The 23,669-nt window shown below is 39.7% G+C and overlaps 1 protein-coding gene across 2 annotated transcripts; it reads left to right on the forward strand.

Annotated features, from left to right (window-relative positions):
* The first annotated feature begins 525 nt into the window (after positions 1-525).
* LOC129266404 (uncharacterized) lies at positions 526-23,454 on the forward strand. Of its 2 annotated transcripts, none has more exons than XM_054904253.2 (8): positions 526-2,182; positions 2,628-3,083; positions 12,450-12,552; positions 16,585-16,699; positions 17,723-17,924; positions 19,078-19,166; positions 20,953-21,198; positions 21,488-23,454. In XM_054904253.2, exons 1-8 carry the CDS (start codon positions 805-807, stop codon positions 23,288-23,290), a joined length of 4,392 nt encoding a protein of 1,463 aa, XP_054760228.2. In that variant the 5' UTR covers positions 526-804; the 3' UTR covers positions 23,291-23,454. The 2 variants fall into 2 exon arrangements, with proteins under 2 accessions (XP_054760228.2, XP_054760230.2); XM_054904255.2 differs by having other exon boundaries at positions 2,679-3,083.
* Positions 23,455-23,669: the final 215 nt, after the last annotated feature.

The raw sequence follows: 23,669 nt of genomic DNA on the forward strand, positions 1-23,669 counted from the left end.
TTTCTGGTATTATATCATACAGTTGCTTTCAATGAAAAACCTTGTCAGGTGGGGCAAAAACAATTGAAAGAAAAAGAGGTCATCAATATTCTGTCAGGGAGAGTCTGAGAGAGATGAAGGAGAAAGAAAGAAAGAGGAGGGTGAGAGAGAGGGAACAAGTTTAGGACTGATTTACCTTCGAGGGAGGGGGGGGGGGTAAGGCAAAATAACAAAAGGTGCCCAGTGTGTATGTCGGGCAGTCCATTTGCTGTGATTTTCTCTGAATAGCCTTTATACCTCAGACACACTTGCTCTACGGTGAGTCGAAAACAGCCGTTTTAACATTTTTTGAACCAGCTACATACATATGTATCGGTGGTTTGAATAAAAATGAATAAAACGGCTGTTTTCGACTCACCGTACGACCGCCGTAGGGAAATGTGACTGCAGCATAACTCTTCATTATCATTCCGAGGACGACCAATGCCTTGATTGTAACGTTGATTTGCTAGCCTAACATGTTTTATTTGTTCTTGTTTATTCAACAGATTCCTGTCCATTTTGACGAGACCATCTGAACGTGAGACGCTGGGATTAAAGAATGGAATCACCTGGCCTGAAAATCAAATATGCTTGATTGTTGATATCAGTGGGGGAATTCCCACATCGTGAACTTGGGACATTGAAGCGTCTGCTGCTCTTACGTTCTGTGTTTGCATAATTGACATGATTTTTGCATGGAAGCTCGTGAATGCGGATATTGAATGCAATGCTGTGTGATAGATTCATGTACATTTATAAGGAAGTTGCTGAGTCAAACTTACAATGAGTGAAGGAAAGGGGGAGATTTCAGAGATAGATGGCTCCGCCCCTCTTGATTTAAGAGTAAAAAAGGAAGTGAAGTCAGAGCCGACAACAACACCTGTGACGGAGAATGTTCCACTCAATCTATCCAGGCCGGTGCATCCGAAAACTGCCTCTTCAGCACCACCGGAACAACCAACTCCCGCAGCCCCGCCGCTGCAGATGCTTCTACAGAGGGGGACTGGGGATGTTGGGATCCAGGGCAAGCCAAGGAGTCCAGAAGTACAAGCAGCGGTTGTTCCCCCTCCACTTGTTAAGCACAGTACAACCGATAGTGGAAGTGTCAGCAAGACAATGCTTGTTAAAGCACCACCCAAATCTGCGGCACCAATGCATCACCAGATCAGCGTGGTGCCTCCGCCGGATACGATGGCTTCTGGACACGTTGGTGGTGCCCCCTACAAGAGATCAGCTCCTGCTCTTCTTCAGCATGGCTACCTGGTTCCTCCACATCTAACTCCTCATGCAATCGCACTGGAGACTGTTGTAGGGAGCCCGAAGATACCGCTGGGTACCTCTGAGAGTAATCACGCTTCAGGGAACGTCAAGACAACATCTCCAGTCATTCCCTCGGGACCAACTAAGTTGGCCAAAACAACGTATTTAACGCCACCGGCACTGTCACCCACTAAAAGCCCCAAAACGATAACTGCTTCGTCGGTTTCAGCAGGTGCACCTTCCCCAGCGTCAGCAAGAGCACCTTCTCCAGCAAACTCCCCAGCGCATGAGCACTATGTTAAAGCACCCAGTCCTCGTCCTCATCCGAAGAAAAAGACTTCACCAGTACCGCGGGAAAGTCCCAGTCATGTGGTTCAGGTGACATCAGAGTCTGGTCCTGCCAAAGCCTCTCCAACCTCGAGTGGAAGACCTGACAAGCATGGTCCAACTCTTCATGGAGTACACCAAGCGTTGCCAATAAGCATGGACAGATTAGTAGCACACGGGGCGCCACCGCGGCCCCATGGCACGACTGGACCCCATCCTGGAAATTCGCAGAAACACCCTTCAGGTCACCCGTCACCGAGCGGTCTGCACTCCCAGGAGGTTCCATCACACCCTCGACCAAGGTTACTGCAGCATCGCAAGAAATCCCCAACCACGTCAACGCCAGCGACGAAAAGTGCGCTATCGCAAGGCCCGGAGTTAACGGCAGGACCGCGTCTTGTTTCTGGTTTACCGCAGCATCTACCGCGGCAAGGACCACCTCTGCATGTCTCTCCGCAGCAACTACCGCAGCGGTTACCGATTGGGACTCCTCATCACGCTGTGCATGCCCCACCAGTGGAAGCATTGTTAACCCTTCGCCATCCCATCACGGCTGGCTCCTCTATTCCAGAAGGTATGTCTATACAATGTAAAACAAAAATGTCGTTTGTATAACCTCATCTACATGTAGCCTCAACACCAACAAAACTGTCAGTCCTAGTTTTAATTTATATGTCACATGTTAAATGTGGAATTGCCCAAAAGTCAATTGCCGATCGAGAAAAAGAAAAGACTTGTAAAATCATGCTGACTCAGAAGGCTATATTTGGTATTCATATCAACGATTTTTAAAATCAAACTTGATTGTTCTCCACTTATAGGGTGAAACACGATTAAAGCTAAAGTGCAAAGATACAATTCATATGACAATTTTTTTTGCATTCATAATGTGAAGAAAATTAAATTTAACATCAATGTGAATTGAAAACAGTCTGTTACATGTACATTTATTTATAATTTCACTTACAACGTAGATCTAGTCTATTCTAAATCATATGATTCGATGTTTTTGACTAAAGGTGTATCGCTTTACCCTCCACGTGTCACCCGCCCGCCCGGTATCAACCCAGGACCGCATGGACCCTCTCATGTAGTCTCTCCAGCTACCAACCACCCAACCCAGCCACGCCCCTCTCCGCCCCGCCCTTCCCCACCCCGCCCATCTCCACCCCGTACCGCAACCACTCCCCACACCTCGGCGCAGGTGTCCCCATCCTCCTCTTCCTCCCCGCCGACCTCCTCCACCTCCCAGCCACACTCATCCACCCCTTCCTTTCGTGAGCTGCCACACCGGGAGACGATACGGCATCCTGGAGCAGCCGGACAGGGGTACATCCCACCACCCCCTCCTAGCAGCGAATACTACCCAATGAGACCAAGGGGGCCTCAGCCACCCTCCACCACTGGCCCCGCCCATCCCTCCGGTGTACCACCTCGGATACAGACACCTGGCCCCATGCAGCCTCCTGGCCAAAGTAAGTTTGTATAACTCAATATTTCATCATTGCCTTTTGTCTGTCACGTACACAGTCAGACCAACAATAGTCCTAGCCGTATGATGGTACTGTATGTCACTGAAAATAATGTAAAAGCTTTTGTTGGTCAGGGGCGGGTTTCACTGGTGTAACTGTAGCATTGCATTTTTAGGGTCCATTTACATAAACAGTTGGAATCAAACACAACTTCATTTTGAGCCAATCAGACTTCATATTTAGGACTTTCGTTTGATTTTTGTTTTTAACTCTGATTCCGTTGAAACGCAACTCTCTCTGCAACGCGTCCTTGATCTGAAGCTATCATAGTCACAACACAGAAATAGAATAGAGTATATACATAGGAGGGATAAATTTCGGAGTATCGGCCAGACAGACACTAGTCCCGATCTTACACGATATTGATTATTAGTAATTCTAAAACGAGCATAACGTCGATTATTACCTTTAACTACCATCCGAGTTCATTTTATATCTAGATCAATGCCAAATACTGATAAAATGAATGTGATACCTTCAGGATATTCATTGTTCATTTTATTGCAGACCGGACCTCTTTTACCATGTTGGGCAACCCCCACGTCATTAGCCATATATTTGTTTGTGAAAGAAAAAAATTATATTGCTTGCGTCAGTAGTGGTTGTGGTATTGTTCAAAGCGTCATGACATCATCGAGATCGTGTTTCAAAATCAAAGCGATACCGGAACATCACGTACCAGTGATAAGTTCATACTCTCATAAACCTGAAGTAGACTTTGTAACCCCCCCCCCCACACACACACACACGCACACACCCGTCCTCGTATACACACCATAAAACCAAACATTGAGCCCCGTGTTCACTCAGATTTATGTGAATTTACATTCGCGTTAAATGATATCGAATTGCCCTTTTCGGGTACACTTTAAATAATATTGGGTAAAATTTTAACCAGCACGAGGTTAATTATGTTTCCAACCATTTTGGGGAAGTATTTTACCAAATGCGGGAAGCATATTGTCCAGTAAGGTTACAAAATAAGCAGCAATCTTTAGAATGGGCAAAATTTTCATCACACTGGATAAATAAATATGCTGGTTGGACACATGATAACCCTCATGGAGCATTTACCCTAATTACCTAATTTTTTTTTTTTGAGTTTTTTAATTTTCCATTTCATGAAGATGATTCAAAGTTGTTCAAGACGAGTCGAATACACTTGGAAGAGAAGTAGAAGTGCAAAAAGAAAAGAAAAATTCAATAAAAAAGGGAAAGGTTATCAGAAGGGAGAAATCCGTGAAAGTTGAATACACGCGACAGCGGGAATAGGAGCTCGGCTACCATTTAGTCTACTAGTCTTTCAAACATAATTATATTGTGTCCCAAGTCTTTGAATTTCCTCTCAAAATGAACACAAACTTCGCATGAAAAGCGATTTTTTTTTTGCCCTCTTTTTAATCTATTTTATTTTTCCATTAAAATCATTTGATGTACCACTTTCAATATTATTTGACATATTTTTTTACACATTTTCGAATAGATAAGCTACAATTCATGATCAAATTGCGTCTGAATTTAATTTCAATGATTAATGGATTAGGAAACGATTTGTTGAAATTTTGTAATAGATAAAGTGAGTCGGGATCATTTACCTTTAATCGTACGCACCTCTCTTCGCTCGAATCGCAAACAGCAGAACTTGAAAAATATGATTACCTTATTTGCACATTGCTCTTGTAAAATACGCTGTAATGATTACAAAGAACATTATTATATATGTTATAACTCCACTTAGTATGAGGTAAAGTCCCGGATTTGCTTGCCAAAACAAGCATTATTAATTTCGTATGTGGTTATGACTTCCGTTTCTCGAGTGTCAATTTCTTAATTCTAGGTTTCTAACATTTATGTGGTAAATTGCCAATTCATCTATTGCCAACTCGTCCACTCACCTCATGGTCTGCCTCGATTTAGTCTAATGCTATTCCGTTCATCAACATTTCGTCTAACAACCATTTGGTCCAATCATCACTTCGTCTAATAAATAGTTGGTCTAATGTCCATTTTCTTTTCATTCATTTCGCCCAGTTAACACCTAGTTCAATTAGACAAGGTTATATGGACTAAATGGCTATTGGACCAACTGGTTATTTTAGGAAATGACAATTAGACCATGTGGATAGTGGACGAACTGATGGTAGACCAAATGCCAATAGTAGACGAGTTGGTAATTCTTCTTTTGTTGTTGTTCTTCCCCTTCCCCTTCTCCTCCTCCCCCTTTTTAACTTCAAGCTGAGTGAATTTTGTAAAAATTATTTTTTTAATTAGAAAGTTAATGATAAGGCTTATATACTTTCTAGTTGTTAGGTGAACACCGATGTGATATAATACGTCCATCCTTCCTAAATCACTCATTGTCCAAACTATCTTTTCGAACAATCAACGACGGTTATTCCCCTCTGCTTCAATTCTTGTTTTTCTTTAAAATAACACAAATGAAATTGAAACTTCTTGAAGCTGGCTCCCAGCCAATACATCCTCCCCTTTCTTGATTAATGGGGATTCCCCCAATGTATCACGTGATCTCTCATTTGGCGCCAACTCGCGTGAGTTGGCTGCTATATATTAATGCACACAATACCCTCGCGGATTTAGATGAAAATGGGTGCTGAGAAGTGAACCCATTCGACACAAGGAAGGCTCCATCAAAAACTGTTTGCAAAGTCAGAGAGTTGGGGAAAAGATTGAAATAGTCTCAATTTTGTTTCCTTTTCGACCCTCAAATCGAGTTTATCCTTCAGAAAGGCAGCTTTTCTCGAAAATGCTCTTTTTGAATATTACCATACAATCCAAATCTGAAGATTGAGAGTTGACGATCCCCGACTCTAAAAAGTCACTTATTATATTTTTTGTTGTGGACATTGCTGTAATAGTTTTGGGTGTGTGTGTGTGGGGGGGGGGGTCTGCATCAGTCACTTGAAATCCTGTCTGAGTCTAAGTTTCGAAGGTTGGGTGACCTTGGCTTTGACACATTTCATCTATCATCGGCCTGTATATTTTTGTCTGGCGTGCTTGAAGTTGAGGTCTGAACTTTAGAATCAAGTTCGGAGCGAGGGCGGACATTGCTTGAGACGCGACTGGGGAGCGGGCGACAGAAGTGGACGGACACCCCCCCCCCCCCCCCTTGAAAAAAAACAAAAATTGCTGCCATAATTTGGAGAAACAATAGATTTTTACTAGAATTAGTAGTTCGTTATGCACAGAAAACCCAGTTCAGTTCAACTTCTGGTATAACAACGGCAGGAAAAAATATTTCTTTCAAGGCACGTCATTCCAGACATGCCGGATCTCGGGTCCATTACTCGTTGGAAAGTATTCGTATCCGAACGGAAACCGGATCGCTTTGTTTTTAGTGTAAGGAGGGATCCCTGGTGTAAGAGATACATGCATACCAACAATGTAAAGGACCGTGGAGGAAAAAACCATAGTGAATAGTATTCTGATAATTAAAGTTTAACCATGGACCTACTGGTTTAACCCTAGTCTAAACATGGACGTACTAGGTCTAAACTAGAATTTTAAACCCCACTTCTAGTTCTATGGAACGCTGGCCTTCTTAATATTTATTCTATATTCGTGAAAATTATAATGTACATGTATCAATCAATTCATTAAAATTCATAATATATTTTTGTATGTTTCAATTCTTCCCATTCCACGTCTCATTTGTTTTTTTACAACGTTTTGCAGCAGGATAAGAAATAATATTTAATTGATGAATGGGTTGACAACTGGCACTCCATAAAAGTGGTTCAAGTTACCCAGGTTTAATCATAGCTATCATAATACCACCCAGTGTAACTATACTCCATAGTGTTATTACGCCATAGCAGAGCCAAGAATACATGTCTTGCGTCATTTTACAATTATTGCATTATGGATCAATAGCTTGGAACCTCGACCTTATAGGGGTACTCCAGGCTGAAAAGATTTATATACAAAAATAGAGTTAAAATTCACCAAGTAAAATGCTGAAAATGCCATCAAAATCTGATAACAAATAACAAAGTTATTGAAGTAGTTAAGCAATATTTTGGAGTACGTGTCATCAACATTGTCTGACGAGTTTTCCGATCCTTTAAAAGCTTTCCTTGTCTGTGATTGGCTGAGAATCACAGACGTCTGTTTGTTACTATGGTAACTGCCACAAAATAACAACTTCATGACACGGTTGCCTTGTCGATTCATCAATAAATCCAAAATTCAATGCAATTTTTCAATTGATTTATTCAATACTTTCATTACAAATGAATGTATCAATGCGTTTGCCGTAATTAAAAAGAAACAAACGTGAGGAAAGAAAACAATATAAAACCTATATACCGCATGTTCGAAATGAAAGTATGTGGAGAGGTAGAACGACTGCGCCTTGTAAAAAATAAGCGCCAATCTCCAAAAAGGTTCGTACATTATGAATGTTGCAATTATTTAATTGATGAAAACATAGCCAAAAAAAATCATAGGAATTATTATTTTTTTTTAATTATCAGAATTTTACCAAACACGTTATTTGAATAAAGGTAAATGTCTCTGAAGTTTAAACAAAGGAATTGAACTTCGGCTATCAGATACGCCTTATTTAGACATGACTGCTCATTATTGCTCAACGTGCTTTTCCGAGTATTATGGTTGACATTTTATCATTTTCAAGAGTAAGCAAATATAGGCCTATCCGCGGCCTATGTATCGGTTAGTTAACTCTTTGTGCGCTGATTTTTTTTTTTGGGGGGGGGGTGATAATGATATTGTTCCGATATTATTTTCTGTCCATATTGCACCACTGATGTTATCCAAGAACTATTGCCTTTTATTAGCTTATCTAATTTGAAGGTAGGGGAGAAAACTAATTATTACGATTGTTGAATTTTATTGTACAATTGTGCAAGAAATTGCAACATCAGCGCGCAAAGGGTTAATGTTGTTTTGCGTTTTGGGGTATAACATGTTTTGATATCATATGCCTAAATATATATTTTTTTCGTAGAACAAAGTGATCTACCGGGATGTTGCAATGCTTCCCAAACTAAATAAATGAGCTTCTAAGTGTGCAATATTAAGTTTCAGAATTACATGTAGCCATGGGAAGTTAAACAGACATTTACGTCACAATACTGTTGTTGTTGTTGTTGTTGTTGTTGCTATCTTTCAATGTTTTCTGAAATAAGTTGGATATTTCTACTCTTGCGTTATTACCAACTTTCGGATTCTTTTCAAGTAAATATCTATGAGGTGCTTTGAAATAACATATCCCCGCAAGTTAGAACATTTTAAAAATATATGAATATTTGTAAACATTAACACATGCTGTACTAGTATATTCGTCTACGGAGTTATGGGCCGGTACATAGACCCAACTAGAGTTCATTTGGATTTTATTCTGTGGCATATCGAATAACAATAATTGTAGTCCCGTGTGTATCAAGCTTGCTATATTTTATCTTCTTCTCGACTGTTCTAAATCATGATTTGTTTGTTTTCTTATCAATAGTAAATTTGCTTGGGTATTAATGTTTAGTTTGCGAATTGAAAACTGCACAATAGACTTCCTTTTGTTGACCCCTTTAACCCTTGTTCAAACCGTGCTGTAAACAATTACAGTGCTCTGTGCAAATAGGGGTACTAGCATAGAGCTATGGTACTAGTAAACGTACACCCATGTCTACGTCTGCGTACATAATTAAATGGGCATTGACTGTGTGTGCATGTACTGTACAGTGGGAGCGTTTTTGTGCATGTATGGATGGGGAATCCCCGGTTACGCAGTAATATCGATGCCGCCCATTGAGTTTTCGTATTTATCCCTTGCAAAATACTTCAGACGCTTTCTGCGTTGCAATGGCAATGGTATCATGGAGTTTGTCTTGAAATCAGTGGCGTAGCTAGGATTTTTTTCCCGGGGGGGGGGGGGGCACTGGGGGGTCCTTGCTTTTTCAGGGGGGGCACCGGCCATTTTCCGGCGGATCCGACTTTCGCCAATAGGGGACGGGGCCCGAAATTACCTTCACCTATATCAGTCACTTCTTAGTTTTATTCTTATAAAACAACATAAACATAAAATAATCTCATAAGCCTTATAAAAAAAAGTGCGAGCGTGAAGCGCGAGCGATTTTTTATTTTTTTTTACTTCAATGTATTTTTTCCTGAAAATCTAATTTTCTGGGCAATGTTATGTGTGATCCTGAACAAGATTCGTATGTAACTAGATGGTTACTTCGAACGCCAAGCGCGAACTGAAATTTTTATCAACTGTTCTAGCATTATCGAAAAGGGACCTGTTAAGGACTGCATTTTGCTCAGTAAATTATACTCTATTTATTAAGCTATAAATACTTCCAGCCCGGACCATCCCTTTAAGTGATGACCATAAATTATAATCTATCACGGCCGGATAATGACGTTCACGCATACGGTCAAAATGGTATCTAAATTAGCAAAGTCAAGGGGTGTAACCGTGTAAGCCCGCTTTTTAACAGCCTAATACGTGATGATTGTGTGTATGTGTGTGGGGGGGGGGGGGTCACACTCTTGAAAATGTTTTAAGCATTATTGAGGAAGAGGAAATCATAACAAAATACTGGAATGACTCCACTTGGATTCTTGGGAAGATCAAGGAGTTGTGCTGGTAACTCCTTGGGAAGATCAATGTATAAGCACGGTGCCTCACTAGACTGCAGGCACAGACCCTGATCGAAACTTTGATCAGCAAGTGCGTCTCCGCGCAAAGACTAGCACATACAAAACTTGCTGTTTCAAGAGGGCCTTCAGTACACAAGGCATGAGTAGACTGCACATTCAGACTGTTAACTCGGGTGAAGGGTTTGCACAGCAGACTAGTGCCTTACCTTGAAATGACAGTGGGTCCTACATCTATGCCATGGAGGGGGGGGGGGGGGGTCCCACACCACTCCGGTGTGGCAAGGTGGGCCCTAACCGGGAAACATGTGATCGTAAGGTCCAAAGTTCGACCAAACATCACAATTAAATGCAAACATAATGGTGTTTGACAACCAGCCAAGATGTTCGAATCTATTTCATGAGAAACGTGGCTTAGACGGTGTTTTTCCCCATCGTTCAAATCGCAGTTCTTATCTACTGCGCAGTTCTAAATGTCCACAATGGTCAGTTACATTTTATTATCTTTAAACACATACATGATGTATTCGGATTATAGGGGCGTCGTGGTCTCTTTGTTACGACTCTCGTCTTTCAAACAGAGGGTCGTGGGTTCGAATCCCAGCCATGGCGTGTTTTCCTTCAGCAAGAAATTTACCCACATTGTGTTGCACTCAACCCAGGTGAGGTGAGTGGGTACCCGGCATTATTGATTCCTTGAATGCTCTGAGCGCTGAAAGGCGGCTCGAGCTAAAGCCGGGGTAATCATGATAACAATGCGCATCGGAATATATTATTTCTAGATAGATGGCGCTATATAAATGCCTATTATAATTTTTGTTATAATTGTGTTGAGATTTTTCTTCTCCCCCCATAATTTTTTTGATTTCCCTTCAATTTACTATAGTCCTGTGAAAACGAATTATAGGAGTATTAGAGATGTAAAGCCCTTTCGAGTGGTTCATCTGCTTGGCGCATTGGCATGAAATTAGGAAATCGGTACATGATTCATATTTGTAATCATTATTCAATTTGTTAGATGTTTGTAATATGTATTGTTTAGTCAGTAAGCTGTTCATTCTTGGTCCTAGTACCCCCCCCCCCCTCCGTCTCAGTCTATCTTCCTTATTATCCCCTTTTCGATGATAGTAATGGCGCAATCTTGCGTGTGAAATCGTTTTAGAGGTGATAGAATCTTAATGGAATGAGGAAATAGTTGGGAAACCCGCAACACACAGGCATTGTTAGTCCAGACAAGTTACGAAGAAAGATGTACATGACTGTACACGTCAAGCTGACCACATTCCCCTATCATGGGATTGTGGGGTGTTAAACGGTTATTAAAGGGTTATTGGGGCTGAAAATAATTTATATCTAAATAAAAGAAAGTAACATTCACAGAGAAATATGCAGAAATGTCATAAAGATCTTATAACAACTAACGAAATTAATTGATTTTAAAGTTTAACAATATTTTGTGTCCGAAATTTTCTTGTTCGTATTAAAGTTATGCTATAATATATGAAAACATAGAAATTTCATATTTTCATACATGTTTTTATGATGTCTCCCTTATGATAAAATTAGTTGGAGCAATAAATCTTTATAAATTCATGAGTTGTCAATCAATGTTTTAATTCTTGAGGACAACATTTTAATGAACATGATTTGTTTTCACCAGTTGACTTGGCAAGATAACGTATCCCGTCATGTCAACATAATAAGGCTATTAAATCGACTTGGTAAGATAATAGTATTTCGCCATCTCGTCAATTCTATTGCACTTTATAAAGACTCTGTTATTACAAAATAAGTTGGCAAACTACGAACATGGTCACATGTTTAATAGATTTCTCTGTATTTGTCTCTAAAATAGAAACACAAACTTTTAGTATTTTTCATTTCCCTTTATTTGGTTAACCATATCACACCTACAAACTACACCTCGTGACAGTCGTATATGCCTACCGCTTGTATACAGGTTTTAATCATTTCCTTTAATACACTCAGCGCAATTTGAATTTACAGACTCCCAGGCGCTCCCAGGTATGAGTGGTAATAGGGGAAATCCCTTTTCCGTAATTGAAGGTCTGATAAACTATTATTGTTTTTGTAGTGTATGCTACGCCGAGGCTCAAGCTAAATATCTGATACTTACATGTAGAAGGAAATAGTGTAAGAATAAGCCGTCATAATTATTGTTCAAGGTTTTATGTGAATTCTGCAGTTTATATATTTATTTTTTCATGAATAATGTAATAAAACTGCTTGTTTTCCTTTTCCGCTGTTTCGAAAATACTATATTGATATTTCGCTAGATATTGAATGTGTATTGTTATGCTTATTAGAATAATGATTTTACAAATTATAATCATCTGTTAATCTATTTAAAATGTAACTGTAATTTTGTGATAGATTTTGACATAATAATCCCAAGATAATTTAATATTCTCTCTTTTCATTTCCTTTTTTTATATTCCTTTATCTTTTTTTTATGGTCATGGAACGGTCGGGGTGTAGTGCCTAAGCCCCCCCCCCCCCCCCCCCCGTCAATCTACACGCCAGTGTTTCAGTGTTATATCGCCATGTACGATTTTTTTTACTCTTACATATTAAAACAATATCCCCCCATAATCATTGATTTAATTCATCTCGGTTTTTTTCTCTCTTCTGTCTATCATTATTCTCCACTAGGATATCCTCCATCATCGGCTCCGTTCGCTGTCAATCCATTCGTCAGTCTATCAATCGCCATCGATTGCCAGAGAGCTACCGAGCAAGATTCTGATGGAGACACGTAAGATATTCATTTCGTGATATCCATTGTTGATCAACATTAGCCGACATTCTCTGCTATCATGATGGTCCTTTGTTTGTATTTAGTTTCCACTGTCAAGAGTTGTGACACGATTGAAACAGTTATCTTAATCGTGGAGTAATCGTCGTGTGAAATCGTATCAGATCTGAAGGTCATTCGTGGCAATCATTTTGATTCTTTAAAAAAAAGTGGAGGGCGAAAAAAAAATTCGCGATTAGCTACGGAATATCAATCGTAACTGATCGTACGACAACGGGAACGAGGTATTAGTATTACGATTGGCCTACGACCCAAGGGCTGCCAACTATCACTTATACCTCGGTCACGTTTGCTCTACGGCGGCCGTACGGCGAGTCGAAACAGTCGTTTTATTAAATTTAATTCAAGCCACCTTCATGTATATATAGCTGGGAAAAAAATGTTTCGACTCGCCGTACGGCCGCCGTAGAGCAAATGTGACCGAGGTATTATTGAGAGTGAGACTCACACATTTTTTGTCTTTTCTCACTCTAAAATTATGTTTCATTCGCATGCATTTCTAAATGATTTCACTCATTTTGACCCCTAAAGTAATTGGCCTGTGGGAGTCACTCTCAACTAAAGTTATCAAATGTTGGCACTGCTGCGACCCGAATTATCAATAAAAAGTTATTACAGTTATTGATGAGGAGATTTAGTCATGAATCCAGCTGGAGGCAAAAGTTCTGAATTGTCACTTGAATAAAAATCAATTGCTATTTCATTCTTTAAAGCGAATTCAATTCATAATCGTTATGACATCACAGCAATCGTACGATTAGCTACGATTGTAAGCCAATTATCTTCATGTTCTTATGTCCTTGATTAATTTTGTCGTAGCATTTAAAGCAAACAATTGTCCCCGTGTACCAAATTATATGTAATTATGTGAAATTGTCTCCTGAAATCTTTGCGCATGGCAGGCAACCTTTTTTTTTTATTATTATTATGATTATGCACCAGCAACAGGTGCATCATATGTGAAATACACCTTCACGAGGGCGACACTTTCACCAGCAACTCTACCAGCCTGTCTCACCAAATCAAGGGCAACATCACATGCACTACCACTAATGTTGTATATCTCATCACTTGCAGAGTTTGTAGGGTACAATACATAGGGGAAACCAAGACCACACTCAAGAAACGATTCTACGGGCACAGATCCACTGTCAACACAGCAAAGCTGGACACTCCAGTTGGCCGCCATTTTAACCTCCCCAACCACTCCATCACTGACATGATGCTACAGGGCATCGAATCTTTAGGTACCCGTCCTGACTCAGTCCGTACTAGTAGAGAGAAGTTCTGGATGAGACGACTTCGCACCACCCAACCTCATGGCCTGAACATCCAAGAGGGGAACGACTGATTATTCTTTCCTATCCACTTTCAATTTATATATACATATAATTTTTCCCCTCAGCTCTTTTGAATAGTTACATTATAGTTTCTTACTCTACTTTCCTCCCATATCTCATACAAGCTCAGCTCCAATTTTTCCTTCCTTATTCAGGCGATATAATAATTATTATATATATATTTTTTTTCTCCACTCACCTCTTTTAGATTAACCACATTTGCTTATTTACATGTATACTATGGTTTCTTCATAATACACCCCCTCTCTTCTATATTTGCTTTTACCTTTTTAGGCAATTTGCTTCCTTTTTTCACATATACAGGTTTTTTTTCCTACTATATAGTCCTATGTTTTTTTCCCGTCACACCTAGCGGATAACAATATCAGTTACACCATATGTGTATTTATATTCTTTCATATACATTTCTTTTTTGGATATATTTATAAACATATCACTTATAGATACATATTTACACTAACCTTCTTCTCTTAGTTTGTTTAATGCTTTATCATATATACTTATATGTCTTTTACACATTATCAGTTGTTCCCCCATTCTTTTCCTTCCCCCCCCCCCACTCTTATGCACCAGTTTGTTATGCCTTTCTTTGTAACCTGTTTGACCCACCTCTCACTAATTCTCTTCCTCATACCCTCTATCACTGTTTTGTTCCAGATCCTGTTTGATGTTGCCTGCCTCATTATCTTAATCCCTCTTAGCTTGAGGTCTTTTACTGGCCTTACTTACACTAACTTCCCTTTGTGTCTGCCTACTCCTTTTCTTTCATCCCCTTCACTAACCTGATTGGTCTTCTCTACTCACTAATGCCCCTTTTGTCTCCTTGTTTCTAGTGTTGCTGTAGCTTGTCTGTGGTCTATATTATGGTTGTTCCACTTTATATGTTTGTCATTTTGCCTCCGACGAAGATTCTGATAGGATCGAAAGCTTAGGCCCCTTTTGACTTTCTAATTATTATGATTAGTTTGTTAGAGGAAGAAACCAGTATTAAACTGTTTTCTTAGCATTAAACTGTTTTCTTAGCCCCTGTCTATCCTAGCGCTATTCAAACAAAAGAAGAAAAGGTTTCTTTCCTTGAATGCAAATAAGGAAGTTCATATCCTTGTCGAAGGTCAAGTATTTTACCAAGATGCGAATGTGCGAATATCATTTACAAAGTAATTTCGAACTATCGTTAAAAGGAATTGAAAATAAAGGGAGTAAATGCATTTTGGCGGGGGGGGGGGGTAGAATAATGAGGTCGATCAAAATGAGAGATTTCGAGTAGTGGATAGAGGGCGTATTACGGTAATTTCTGTCCTATTTTTTACCCCTTCCCTTTATTATTTATTATCCATATTGCTATTTTCCCCCTAAATTTTAATCGTATACTCTTATTTCCCCTGCATCTGTCCGTTGCATTTCTACTGTCTGTTTGTCTGCTGTCAGTTTTGTCTTTTTTGGTCTGCATCTTTCAGCCTTACACATTTCGAACAAATATTTTTAGAAGATTGTGGTAATTTGTCATAAAATACCTCAACCCCCCCCCCCCCCCCCGGACCGCCATCCATTCAATCTCCCAATGACGGTACTCTCCCCAGTGCCTCCTTTCCTTCGCTAGTATGTATTTCGTTGACTCCCGGAAACTCGGAGATATCTAGGTTTAAGATGTGCCGAGCGACAGATAAACACCGCTTTATCATATCCTTCATCTACCTTTAGTTTCCTGTACCCTCGATATTAGGGGAAACCCCTAGCTAACTTGACTCTTTGAAATCTATCACGCCAACCCGCAAGTATGATGTTTACAGTCGGTCGCTGTTATGGCTCGTTGATTCGTGTACAGAATTAAACAAAGTTCATGTTGCTTCTTTTGTCCTTTATTCTTTAGTCGATCCTATTCGGAGATGTGAGTTAGATGTTAATTAGAATAAAAGATGGAATATATTCAATTTATGTGGGTAAAGTCTTGGAATGAAATATCCGGGAGCTACTTCCTGTAATTGGATCCGGGATAATATGCTCTTTTTTTTCTTAGTGGTTCAAACCACTCTTAGAACATAGGATGCGACGAAAGATTTATGATAATTTTCATTTATGTAGCCTTTTAATGTACAATTACTATTTAACGCTTTTCATGGCGTGAGTTGAACTTCCTACTTTATTGTTGAATTCATTCAACAAATAAAACATTCATTATTGAATTGCTGCTACTATTCTACTACTACTACTACTACTACTATTCTACTTCAATTACTACTACTTCTACTACTACTATTACTACTACTACTACTATTACTACTACTACTACTACTACTACTACCACTACTACTACTACTACTACTACTACTACTACTACTACTACTACTACCACTACCACTTCTACTACTACTACTACTACTACTACTTCTACTAGTGCTACTACTACTTCTACTACTACTACTACTACTACTCCCGTTACTACTACTACTTCTATTACTACTACTTCTACTGCCCCTACTATAACTACTACCGCTACTTCTTCTGCTATGTAGATATATCTTAAACACCCATTTATCACATTTTACCTTCTATGCTCAGATAGTATATCGTAAAATTAATATATTTCTCTGATGATGTTTAATTTTCACAGTGCTCTTCACATTGCCATCGTTCAAGACAAGGCAGATATGGGTCTGATCCGGAGATTGATTGAACTTGTTCAGTTAGCTGGAAAGTCTGTCGACATCTTCAATTTCATGCAACAGGTTAGAAGAACACAATTTTTTTTTCACAATATTTTTTTTGATGGGGGGAGGGTGTTTTTTTTTTTTTTCAGAAACTGAAGGTATGTAAGGTTTCTTGAATTTCCACCAGTTTTCTACTATTCTTGTCCCTAAATGCTATGTTTTGACTTGTGAGTTATATTAGATGATCCAGAATGGGTGCCACGACATTTGCTCCTGCGACAATTGCTCCGGACTTAATTTTGTCTAAGATATAGGGTTAGTGTTAGGACTGCAGTAGGATTTTATGTTAGGATTAGGGTAGGGTATAGTGTTAAACCCAGGGTTGAAGTTCGTCATTTGATTAGTGCGTGGAGTTTTGAGCGGAGCAATTGTCGCCAGAGCAAATGTCATGGAACCCCATAATGAGATACCTGCAATATTCCACAAGTTAGCCCTGGTCAATATTGCATGAATGATGAAGTGATATATTTCTGGTATTCATGCAGAAAGGGCATCCAAAATGGTTGTAAATATTAATACACTTAATTATTTCATCAGACCGTGCAATACTGTATGATAATGCACAGTAAGTTTTGTACATGAGCGTATGGAGAATTTGTGAGATTTTGGTGCTTCATGCAATATGCTCTTATATTGCCTCTGTATGCAAAGCATACAGACCAAAAGATGTACTTGCAATACTCTGCTAAAACCCCCTTCATTTAAAATCATTTGTTTTTATTTCATCACTTTTAATTAATATTCTAATGAATGATATCTAAAAATAATCTATTCCGAGGCGCACTATTATTACCCCGCTTTAGCTTGAATTGATACCCTTTTATGATAAACTACTCCCCCCCATCTAGCATGCATCATGAAACATATATTTTTTTACTTGATAATTTTTTATATATTTTTTCTTATGTATTTCATCCTTTTGATGATACCTTAACCTTAGACTCCCCCATCTAGCATTCATCATGAAAGATAGAATTTTTTATATTAGCGCTTTTTATTTCACTTTTTTCACATGTATTTTTCCTTTTGATTACACCTTAGACTCCCCTCCATCTTGCATGCATCATGAAAGATTGTGACATCATCAAGTTGCTGATGGAAGCTAGTGCTAATCCGAACGAAGCGGATCGTAATGGTCAAACGGCCGCACATCACGCATGTAAGAACAACACAGAGAGATGCCTGGGTACTCTACTTAAATACACAGAGGTGGACGTCAATTTAAACATCAGAAATTATGAAGGTATGCTTTCAATTTTGAAGACCAGGAGGCAGGACCCCATCCCGTACATCTTTTTTCCCCCATTTTTTTAAAGGTCAAGTCCACCCCCGAAAAATGTTGATTTGAATAGAGAAAAATCAAACAAGCATTGTGCTGAAAATTTCATCAAAATCAGATGTAAAATAAGAAAGCTATGACATTTTAAAGTTTCGCTTATTTTTCACAAAACAGTGATATGCACAACTCAGTGACATGCAAATGAGACAGTCGATGATGTCCCTCACTCACTATTTCTTTTGTTTTTTATTGTTTGAATTATACAATATTTCACTTTTACAGATTTGACAATAAAGATAAACTGGATTGAACCATAAAGTATTAAACAATGCTAATTGCACGTGTTCAGGGAGGAATTAATCGTTGTTTCATACAAGAACTGGGAGAAAATTGGAATATTTCATATTTCATATAATAAAATACAAAAGAAATAGAGAGTGAGTGATGTTATCAGTCTCCTCATTTGCATACCGACCAGGATGTGAATATAACTATTTTGTGAAATTAAGCGAAAATTTAAACTGTCATAACTTTCTTATTTTACATCCGATTTTGATGAAATTTTCAGTGTTATGCTTGTTGGATTTTTCTCTTTTTATTCAAATCAACTTTTTGTTGGGGTGGACTTGTCCTTTAATCAATAATAAAATGCCTATTATTACAATTTTATATTCATTAAAAAACGAAATAAAAAAACATTTATTGTTCTTTGTTCTTTCTTCACTTTACGAACTACCTAAAGCATAAAAATTGAGAGCAATTTTATTAATAGGATACAGAGACATTTAATTATTTTTTTAATTCACTGATTCCATGTCACCCCATCTGTTTTCTTTAATTACTTATTATAATGTTTTGCAAAGTAATTGTAATGTAATTTAATGTAATATTATGTAACGTAATGCAATATAATTTATTATGCTCTTCATAATCCGTATACATGTATTACGTTAAGTTATAAATGTTAAGCGCTTAGAAACTACTGTAATAAGCGCTATATAAATGTACATTATTATTATTATTATTATTATTATTAAAGGTACCACAATTTTAGGATTAATCAACTCATCCATTCAGATTTCAGGCTGACACTCATTTCATCTTTCTTTGCTAACAGGTTACACCCCTCTCCATCTAGCTGCTATGGTAGGCAACCCAACGCTGGTAACCATGTTACTTGAGAAAGGAGCTGATATCAACTCAAAGGTTAGATAGACATGGATCATTTTATAACTTGTTAATTCTATGTGGTCAACCCCTTTTTATCACCACTTTGTATTCACAATCACATTCCTTGGAAGACCATTAACTCTCTCATGTTAATGATAATAACGGCATATTTACCCAGGGTAGCCACTTCAGTTCTGAAAAACTGTTTTCCCAGCGGGCCCTGCTATTATTATTACCCCGGCTTGAGCACGGCTACCTTGATCAGGTGCTTGAGCATTCGAGCAATTATTTCCTACCGGGTACCTATTCACCTCGCCTTGGTCAAGTGCAGCACAATGTGGATAAATTTCCTGCCGAAGGAAATTATGCCATGGCTGGGATTTTAAACCCACGACCCTCTGTTTCAAAGTCCGGAGACTAATCCACTGGGCCACAACGCTCCACATTTGTTCCTAGAGGTAGAAGGGAGATTAGAAGAAGGGAGATTAAAGGAGGACAGAAGAAGAAGAGGAGAATGAGAGGAAGGAGAAGAAGAGAAAGAGGAAGAAAAACTCGGGGGAAAAAGTGAATGAGGATGTGATGACACAGAGAAAAAGGAGAAGAATGAGAAAAAGAAATGGCAAGACTACTACTTCTCAAATATTTCTCATACCCATGTTATCTAAGTGGTAAGCACTATGGTTACTATACAAGAGAGAAGAGTTCCAGCCTCTCTCTAATTGATATGTAACATCTTTCATTTTATCTGGATATAATGAATGACTGTCCACCTCTATTGTTAAAGGAGAATGAAACTCTTGGAGCAAGTTAGCATTTGTGAAAGCAGAAAAATCAAAGAATAAGACCAACAAAATTTTGAGTAAAATAGGACAAGCAATAGAAGAGTTATGAGCATTTGAATGTCAAGATCACTAATGCTATGGAGATCCTCCCATTGGCAATGCGACCAAGATCTATGATGTCACTGATGAACAACTCTCCCCTTTTGGACGCTGAAAATATACCCCAAAACATCTCTTTTTGCTCATTCTAATCATATGACAAACGATTCATCAATGATATAATGTTGTGAAACCTCTGTACTTGTCCTCTCATGAAGAGAACACCTCACCTTGTGATAGACTCTATAAAAGTGAGAATATAAGTGAAATAAGTACTAAAGTAATGAGGGAGTTTTACGTGTGTGACATCACAGATCTTGGTCGCATTGCCAATAGGAGGATCTACATGGCATTAGTGATCTCAATATTCAAATGCTCATAACTTTCTTATTGTTCATTCAATCTTCCTCAAACTTTCAACAATATGTTTCTTTGATTTTTCTCTTTGATATGGATTCAGCTGGTTTCAAGGGTTTCATTCTCCTTTAATACTCCAGTTGTAGCATGACTACAACTGGAAGCGCCGTGGTGTAGCAGTTCTGACTCTCGCCTTGTAATCAGAGGGTCGTGTGTTCGAATCCCACCATGGCCTAGCGCCCTTTGGCAAGGCGTCAATCCACAATTTGCCACTCTCCACCCAGGTGTTAAATGGGTACCCGGTAGGATGCGAAAGCCTATGTAGTATGCCTAGCTATTGAGTCTTGGAACTCTTGTTGGAATGCTCCCCAGGGGGTGGATATATTGTATGCGGGCATGCAAGGATCCGATGACCGGGGTAATAATATATCTGTAAAGCGCTTAGAGACGTCGTTCCGATGTGTTAAGCGCTATATAAATGCAGATTATTATTATTATTATTACTACTGTGGTACGGTGCACAAGCACTCAAGATAGGACTTTCAGCCTCTCTCTGATCAGTATTTTTTTTCTCATTTTGTCAGGATTCAAAGAATGGGTGGACCCCTTTGTTCCATGCTGTCACCAACCAAGATACCAAACTGGTCCATAATCTACTGAGCTCTGGAGCCGAGGTCAACATCCAATCTTACTCCGGTAACACCGTCCTTCACGTCGCTACCGGGCGTGGCTATACTGACATCGTCAAGATCCTTGTTCATTACGGAGCTGACATGAGCCTCAAGAATACCCAGTGGGATACGCCGGCTACGATCACGACGGATAAAAATGTAAGTAGGACAATATGGGGGACCCTTTAAAAAAAAGAATGACACTTCACACATAATAGTTATAATTCATTGGTTTCATGATCCTTCCCCAGTGTCCTCCAAAGGTGTATTGGCTTTATTTGTTTGAGATCCTAAATTGATAGATAATCAGGTTATTACCAAATAAAAATGATTTCTCTGAAATCTGACAGATAAAGTCAAAGTGTTAGAGCCCCAGCATTCATTTTACATGTAGAAATGTTAAAAGAATAAAATTTTTAAATGATAAGTGTCTTGTTTTTCTTTTCAGATGTCAAGTCTGCTCCGTGGTCTGGGAGCGGGCAGTCCGCAGCCAAGCGAAGCTTCATCTCCGACCACCGCACCACCAACTCTCCCCATGCCTCTCAATGATGCCTACCTCATACACCCTCCACAACCTGGCTCCGCCTCGGCGTTAGCTGCTGCTGCCGCCGTTGCAGCTGCTGCTTTGGGACAATCTAAGAAGCCTTCAACGGTCACCACACTGACCACTGAAAGACTGAAGGGACCCGCGAACGAGGTCTACGAAGTCACACGATCAGTGACACGTGGAGATGGAAAGATTTCTGATGAGCACCGGGCGATTCACAAACAGTTACAGGAGAAGCTGCGCCAATCAATCCAAATCCGTCAGGTCAACGAACGCAGAGTTGGCGAATCTCACCAGAGGAAGTCTACTGAAGACATGTCTCCTGAACCGCACCTAGGTACCAAGAAAATAGTTATTGTTCCAGTGTCTGCAGGGGAGAGGGAGAAATTAGATCAAATAAGCTCATTACATTCAGGAAATAAAGCACTTTCAGACTCTCTTGGGCTAAGGGTTTCACTGCCGTCACAGATAAGCAAGAGATCACCAAAAGAAGGAGATGAGCAGAAATCCCAACATGTTGTATTAACACGGACAAAAGACACAACTGAACAAGCTGATGGATCAGTGAAAGCAAATTCAACTCCTGATGTTGTACCCAAAATTGAAATCACATCCCCTGAGCCTGTTGACAAAACCGAAGCAAAATCTGTAAGCGACAGCAGTCAGAGAGATATCCAGAAAGCTTCAGATAAGGATTGCAAACATGTCGTGTCAAGCAGTCCGTCAGATAGGTGTAACCATCAAATGGTTTGTTTTATGAATGGACATCGAGGTACGATCCCCAAAACCGTGGACGATCTGAAATGGGTTAGCAAGAAGATCACCCAGAGTGGTGAAACTGACCAAGAAGAGACAGCACCTACTGAATCCACGCCACAGCATACCCCGATGGAAGCTGCGCTCATATCGTCTGCTTTGATTGCACCCGACATTGCTGCACTAACGAAGAAAACGAGAACTGTCGAAAGAGTAAGTCCTCCGCCCGCCAAGGTGACGACAGCGCCAGCGGAAAGTGAGAATGAGGTACGTGCGAGAATGCTTTCATTGCAGTACAAGAACAGTGACGCAATCCTGGGAAACCGTTACGAACGGAAGCTGGACTCTGTCGGCAGCGAGCAGGAGCACGAGGTCGCCAATACCATTTTGACGATTCACTCGCGTCTTCAGCAACAGGAGCAGGAACGCCAGCAGAAACAGGCGCAAACCTGCGACGCCGACTCAACCGTCAAAACCGAGCCCGTTAGTCCCAATCCTGTATTAAGCAGTACTACAAGTGACAATCCTTCGGCCCAGTCGCAGTCGGGAAGCCCGCTTTCACCACCCGTCCTCGAGAGAGAAGGAGACAGACCGCTTGCGAAGAACAGCAGTGACAACGATGATATGGAACCCAATCTAATCATCGATGAAACACTGAAATCTAAATCTCGCAAACGAACGAGAACGCCTACAAAGTCCATCCCAAACCTTTCACCTACAAAGACCTCTTCGACATCATCGAGCCCTCAGTTGAGTACATCGTCGAGTACCTCTTCGACGTCAGACTTTGTTGGAATGCCCAGCAACGCGGGAAAGTCTGAGAAGGTGAAGATTACTGGTGACCCCAAAAAACTTTGGACAAAGAAAGCAATGGCCATGATGGGAAGTCTAGAACCAAAGAGAAAGAGGAAAAAGAGCGAGAAATCAGTCCCCAAAGAAAATTACTAGAATTTTTTTGTGTTTTATGTAAATCACCTGTAATTTCCCTACTGAAGGCAAGATACATAAGATTCACATATTGACACATGCCTGTACTTAATTGGAAGGATTTCTTCAAAACCCTTTTCCTGTGTCAAAAATAAAAAGGATAATTGCATAGCATACTCAACCTTAACATCAGTCCAGCCCTGTGTTTTTTTTTCATTTCCACCCCAATTCATGAACTCCCTGAACCCTGATGATCTAAGAATCTTTCCTTATGAGTTAGAAATTACTAGAGAAGTACATCAGTTTGGATTAATTCAGTAAGGAGGGAAGGGGCAAGTGGGTTAGATGTTCATATTTCATTCATTTACCCCAAAATTTATATGCGCAAGGTTTTTCCTTG

Source organism: Lytechinus pictus, chromosome 8 (assembly GCF_037042905.1).
Source record: "Lytechinus pictus isolate F3 Inbred chromosome 8, Lp3.0, whole genome shotgun sequence".
NCBI classification, from domain to species: domain Eukaryota; kingdom Metazoa; phylum Echinodermata; class Echinoidea; order Temnopleuroida; family Toxopneustidae; genus Lytechinus; species Lytechinus pictus.

Excerpts from the sequence above, each read along its gene's own strand:
- LOC129266404 (XM_054904253.2), top strand. The coding sequence starts at position 805 with ATGAGTGAAGGAAAGGGGGAGATTTCAGAGATAGATGGCTCCGCCCCT. Across the intron at positions 17,925-19,077 it reads AAACATCAGAAATTATGAAG|GTTACACCCCTCTCCATCTA; the intron begins GTATGCTTTCAA and ends CTTTGCTAACAG. Across the intron at positions 21,199-21,487 it reads CGATCACGACGGATAAAAAT|ATGTCAAGTCTGCTCCGTGG; the intron begins GTAAGTAGGACA and ends TTTTCTTTTCAG.